Genomic DNA, 6,000 nt, shown 5'->3' with positions numbered 1-6,000 from the left:
TTAAAGAGACCATTTATTGCATAACTGGTGGGCACAGATTCCAGAAGGATTTTACAGGGCGGGACAGTAACTTCAGGATGTAGACTGAGAAGCCACCAGAGCAAGGGGTTATCACCGGGTATGCAGCGTGTCTTCTTTATGCAGCAGGCTGCGTTGTAAGAGCATAGGTTATAGCCAACTAGGACAAGGAAGGAAGGAACTAGACTGTGAGCTCACGGAAGCCATGGAGGGGGAGAATCTGCGACGGAGGCCACTGTAGTCAGGGTGGAGCCCCGCTCTGTGCAGCTGCAGTGTAGTCAGGGTGGAGCCCCGCTCTGTGCAGCTGTCCCGAATGCATGCAACACTGGTCCTAGTCTTTGGCGAGTAAGAGCCATGGTGCTGAGGCCACGGTGCCTTCTGGGAATGCCGCTCGGGGCAGGGCCCGCTCCATCAACCGTATCCTCACCCTCTCCATCTTACAAAGTGGGGTACACAGGCGGGAAGGCAGAGGGGTCAGAGCAGTGGGGCTGGATGCAGAGCTCACTCACTCCTGCGAGGCAATGGGACCCACATGCAAAAACTGGCCACAATAAGCACTGAGACGAAACGCATTCGCCTACTGTGGGAGTGACCGTGTGGGGCCCCTCCTGCTGGAGGCTCCCTCAGGCCTCCACTCAGGACCCTCACCCTGAGGAGGCACGGGCCTGACTCTGGACTCTGGGGTTCTTGAGAGCATCTGGAAGCACTGTGCTGGCCCCAAGTCCCTTGCTTTCCCACGGACAGTGATCTATGTGCCAGGTCTTTGCGTTTTAACGGGAAGACAGTGCTCCACCTCTAACAGGGGCCTGCTCCCCCTGGGGATGTGCAGACCAGCAGCCCCTTTCCCAGTTCGGGCAGTCTGAGCTGGGAGTCTGGCTTTGAGGTGATGCTATCTCCAGGACAATTTGGCCATGCTGCAATGGGGATTTATGAGTCAGGCTCAGCTCAGTGGGGTAGCCTCACTTTGGTTGTTCTCTGGGAGACTGACTGACAGCTGCCTTCCAGAGGGCTGGCTCACAGGTTCACTCACCTGCAAGTTACAACACAGCCTGGAGGCCACGGCTCACTTCCGCCTGTTCAGTGGGCATGTCTGGATCACCTGTCCACATTTCTAGTTAGAAAAATGTCATGAAATAACTCAAATCCCTGGTACGGTGAAAAGCCGAGGCGCTGGCAGCCATAGTCTACTTTTCTACAATGGAATGAGGGATGTGAGTGGGAGAAGCTGCTGACCGCACAGGTGGGGCACGGGCAGGCCGGGCACCTGGCTGGCATCATAGCTCCTGCCTGCTCCTCAGGCCAGGGCCTGAGCTCCACCCAGACAGAGGAGACGCAGTAAGCTGGCTCTAACATTCAGAACGACAAAGTGCCTTCAGCATGGCAAACGTCAGAGCCGCCGTGGCATGGGTGTCAACCTTGTGGAGTTTTGGGAGGGCTGCCGCTGGGTAGGGCATACCGGGAACCCTCTCGCAGTGCCACCCACAGGATTTCTAATCGTGAAGTCCCCGTGAGGGGTGGGGAAACTGAGACCCTGCATCTTACCTGGGAAGGCATCTGTCAGCAGGGCCTGTGAGACTAACTCACCATTCTCTGCCTTAGGTTCTGGGGGAACTGTGTGGCCTGGGGGGAAGCAGGTCCCCAACAGACCATGGCGGTGCTCCTGCTCTCAATGAGGACCACGGGAACCTGAGTGAGGGAGGATTCATGGCTACTTTTCTGGACATTATGGAGACTTCAGCATGATGGTAAAATCTTTATAGATAGGAAATCAAGATAGAAATATTAAATAAGACAACACGTAACATGATACAAAAGTTAGAAGTGGACCGGCTCCTTGCAGCTCCCAGGAGATGCACTCTGTCTGGGAGTGGGGCCTGCTCTGCACGCACGTCTGGAGAGATGCAGACTCCGAGGCCCCACAGGATGGAAGGATGCTCACGGATGGCACGGTGTCTGGAGGGGGCAGACGCTGCCGAGTTTTTTTCTTAAATCCAACTGTCTTATCTCTTAAGAAAATGTTTTACTAAAAATATCAGTTATAGTCTTAGGCATGGGTAGAGATTTTAAAGGATGGGAAAGTTGTAACAAACTCTGAACAATTACTTTTAAACACATGGGTCATGACCTTAAGCACTTGGTGACGATCCGACATAATAGAACTAAGCTGCAAACAGGCACAAATAAGGCAGGGGTTAAATTACAGTCAAAAATCTGTTAGAAAACATGCAAAAATAATACTGAGTTTTCTTTTAAAAAGTTTGAAATCATCATTAAACGTTTTGTAAAAATCTGAGGAGTTCATGTCTAGCCTGCAGTGGACTTTGCAGACAACAGGCGGACAGCGCCCGAGCTCAGCTGGTGTTCTCTTTGGTGGTGATTGTGACCAGCTGTTTGGCGGCCTTGGCGATGTCATAGGCACACTGGATGACCTGCTGTGTGACCAGCTGCACATCCGTGGGCAAGCTCGAGTCTCCTGGGAGAGCCTTTCTGCACTCCGACTGGAGCCGGTAGGCACTGGATGTGAGTAGGCGGAGGGACGTCCTCACCGTGTCGGACTTCGGCTTCTGAAATGGAAAGCAGTGTTGGCCGGGGCTGCGGGGCGGAGGCCAGCAGCTCAGAGTGGGCCTGCCCAGAGCAGCTGCTGCTCCACGGAGTCTCACTGTGTTCTGTTGGGTGGTTTATTGATTTATTTTTTTATTTATTTTTTGGAGACAGGGTTTCTCTGTGTAGCCCTGGCTACCCTGGAACTTGCTCTGTAGACCAGGTTAGCCTCTAGCCTCAGCTTCCCAAGGCATGCCCCATCACCACCCAGCTAGTTGGACATTTTAAACATTATCAGGGGCTGGAGAGATGGCTCAGCGGTTAAGAGGACTGACTGCTCTTCTGAAGGTCCTGAGTTCAAATCCCAGCGACCCACATGGTGGCTCACAACCATCTGTAATGAGATCTGATGCCTTCTTCTGGGGTTTCTAAAGACAGGTACAGTGTACTTACATATAACAAATTAATTAAAAAAAAAAAAACATTATCAGCTTTGCAACTCGTGGCCTAAGGAGAGAAGAAACGCTATTGCAAGGTATTTAGACAATCACTTAGATAATATATCCTAACTCCTTGCAGCACCTGACTTAAATATCTATGCCTTATTAAAACCAATATCTGTGCACACAGAAAACATCTCAAAGCCCTATGAGATGACATACTTAAAAACAAAATATAAGGGGCTGGTGAGATGGTGCAGCGGTTAAGAGCACTGACTGCTCTTCCAGAGGTCCTGAGTTCAAATCCCAGCAACCACATGGTGGCTCACAACCATCTGTAATGAGATCTGATGCCCTCTTCTGGTGTGTCTGAAGACAGCTACAGTGTACTTACACATACTAAATAAATAAATCAAAAAAAAAAAAAAAGAAAAACAAAATATAAGAAAAAGGTTATGGGGGCTAGAGAGGTTGCTCAATGGTTAGAGCACTGACTGCTCTTCCAGAGGTCCTGAGTTCAATTCCCGGCAACTACATGGTGGCTCACAACCATCTGTAATGGGATCCGATGCCCTCTTCTGGTGTGTCTGAAGACAGCTATGATAATACTCATATACATGAGATAAATAAAATCAATCTTTAAAAGCAGAAAGAGAAGACAAAGGTCACGCTGTGGAGCTCTACGGCGCATAGTGCTTGCCCAGATGCTCGGGCTCTGGCTCCTCACCGGACAGCATTCAGGTCAGAAAGCAGTGTGAGCAGCTCATTTGAACAGGAAACAGGAAGCGACTCACTTTGGGGAACAGGGCTGCCATCTCCGTTACAGCGACGTGTATCCTCTCTGAGCAGGGAATATAGCTGTAAGATATGGGGGGCGGCTGTCAGAACATGGCTCAAACACTTCAGAGGCCGCATAGGCTCCATCTTTGCTGGCTAGTGATGGGGCGAAGGCTGTGGCGCCCCGTGTGCGTGCTGGACAGCAGGTTCCCCATCCTCTCACGGACACTCACTCAGCCTGAAACCTGCAATATGTGACTGGAGCGACAGGCGGGGCCAGCCGCGGCTCACTGACTCTGCGTGCCTACAGTCCAGATGTCCAGACGGAGGAGCACGGGGACATGGAGGCTCCATAAGGTGTGGACTAAAGGGCTGGAGACATCCCCGGAAAGTGCAGTTGGCACCTACACGTCACCGCCACGTGCCCCTGGCCAGTGAGCCACACAGTTCCCTCACTCAGATGCCCTCAGCAGCACGGAGGCAACTCCCCATCTGTGCCTCTTTCCATCGGTGTGGCGGCTGAGGTGTGGTGAGAGGGGCTTTATGAGGACTCTTGTCTTTAGCACCTGACAGAGCAGCAGAAGGCTGACACCATCACTGCAGCGTCTGTGAGGGTCTGCAGCCTGAGACTGACCGTATGCCCTAGGACACGGAGGGACAAACAAACTGACAGGCCCAAGGGCACACCCAGCAGTGGCTTTGTGTGCAGGACTGCCCACGGCCTGGGAGGGACATGGGCATGGGAAAGCAAAGCACTTTTGGAGGCACCTTCTGCAAGGAAACCCCGCCAAGACTGCAGCAGGTCTGGCAAAGCTGTTTCTACCATCACAGACTCAAAGCCTCAAGTAACATTCTTTCCCTGTTTTCTTAAATCATAAAACTGACTTCTGATAAGGTCTATTAAAAGCCATCTCTGTGGCTCAGTGGTTAAGAGCACTGACCGCTCTTTTGAAGGTCCTGAGTTCAACAACTACACGATGGCTCACAACCATCCATAATGAGATCTGACGCCCTCTTCTGGAGTGTCTAAAGACAGCTACAGTGTACTTACATATAATAAATAAATAATCTTAAAAATAAAGCCTATTTGTAACTTTATATTACTCTGTGTGTGTGTGTACACGTGCGTGTGTGTTGGTGAGATGACAGACACAGGACCCTGACAGGGAGGGATTTCCTGGACTCAGTCAGCTAGAACCAAGATGGAAGTGCTGGCGCGCCTCGGCAGCCCTGAGTGACAGCGTGTGGTAAGGAAGCAGGGGCTCAGGCCGCCCCAGCACAGCGCCACAGCACTGATGAAGAGCGAACCCTTTTGGCCAGCTCCAGCTTCAGAAGTGGAAGCCAGTGACTTTGAGATCACTGTCTTCTCCTGGTCTTCAAAACAATGGTCATCAAATCATAAAAGGTGCTGACAGGATTTCTACATAAAGTCTTCCCAAATTGAAGCAAATGCCATATTGCAACGTTGAAGCCTGAGGTGACCGCAGGGCACCCACTTTTCCTCCTGACAACATTAGAGGACGATCAGTTCAGTGCAGCTTGCGGCCCGCCAGTGTTTCTAACTGTGGAAGGGATCAGGCAGAGCTCCCGAGACCCTGGGAGCACTCAGGAAGGGGCTCTTGTTTCAGACTTCTTCACCAAGCTCTGCTCTGTGCAGGAAGGGACATTCACCTTATACCAAGTGAACACGTGCAACTCTATGTGCACAGGGAGCCAGACAGCTAGAGAGCAGCCTTCCCTCAGGACGGCTCTGTCCGGAAACCTCGGCTCAGGCAATCTTGGGAGCAGCGATGGCCAGAAGACTGACCTGCTTGCTAGTTGTGAGGTGGCTTCTCACAGTTTTCTTTCTAGATGTATTTACTTTCAGAATACTTTGTGACATGACTAATAGGTTTGCAGCCCCAAGGTGAGAGTGGCTCTGGTGGCCCCTGCTGGCATGGTGCACCCTCCCAGAGCACAGGGGCAACTCCCCCCCCACCGCGCTGCTCCGTACCTGTCGTGCTTGTTCTCCTGGGCTGCTCTTAGGAGCTCCTGGATGTTTTTGGTGATCTGTTCAGTCTTCCGGATAACGTCTTCCGTGCTGGGGAGGGCGGGGCTGGGGACCAAGTGGGGCTCTGCTGTGTCTGGCAATGAGCCATCACCTTGCCAGAGCATACTCCGTTGCCGTCCCTTCCGGTTTGACCTGTGGACAGTTAAGAGCGGCTTGGCATGACAAGGCCTCATT

General features: G+C 51.9%; 1 protein-coding gene across 8 annotated transcripts in view; it reads right to left on the bottom strand.

The window, feature by feature from the left end:
- Git2 (GIT ArfGAP 2) overlaps nucleotides 1–6,000 on the bottom strand; it is a 45,653-nt gene continuing 39,653 nt past the window's right edge. For 7 of the 8 annotated variants that reach the window (XM_052169052.1, XM_052169054.1, XM_052169056.1 and 4 more), the window contains 3 exons: nucleotides 5,770–5,958; nucleotides 3,794–3,857; nucleotides 1–2,582 (listed from right to left, as the gene is read on the bottom strand). In XM_052169052.1, coding sequence (XP_052025012.1) covers nucleotides 2,370–2,582; nucleotides 3,794–3,857; nucleotides 5,770–5,958 — 466 coding nt within the window. In that variant the 3' untranslated portion in view covers nucleotides 1–2,369. The remainder of the gene's footprint in view (nucleotides 2,583–3,793; nucleotides 3,858–5,769; nucleotides 5,959–6,000) is intronic. The other variant, XR_007975136.1, reaches the window with a different exon arrangement.

Source organism: Apodemus sylvaticus, chromosome 22 (assembly GCF_947179515.1).
Source record: "Apodemus sylvaticus chromosome 22, mApoSyl1.1, whole genome shotgun sequence".
Classification (NCBI taxonomy): domain Eukaryota; kingdom Metazoa; phylum Chordata; class Mammalia; order Rodentia; family Muridae; genus Apodemus; species Apodemus sylvaticus.
This window is presented reverse-complemented; position numbering and strand designations above follow the sequence as displayed.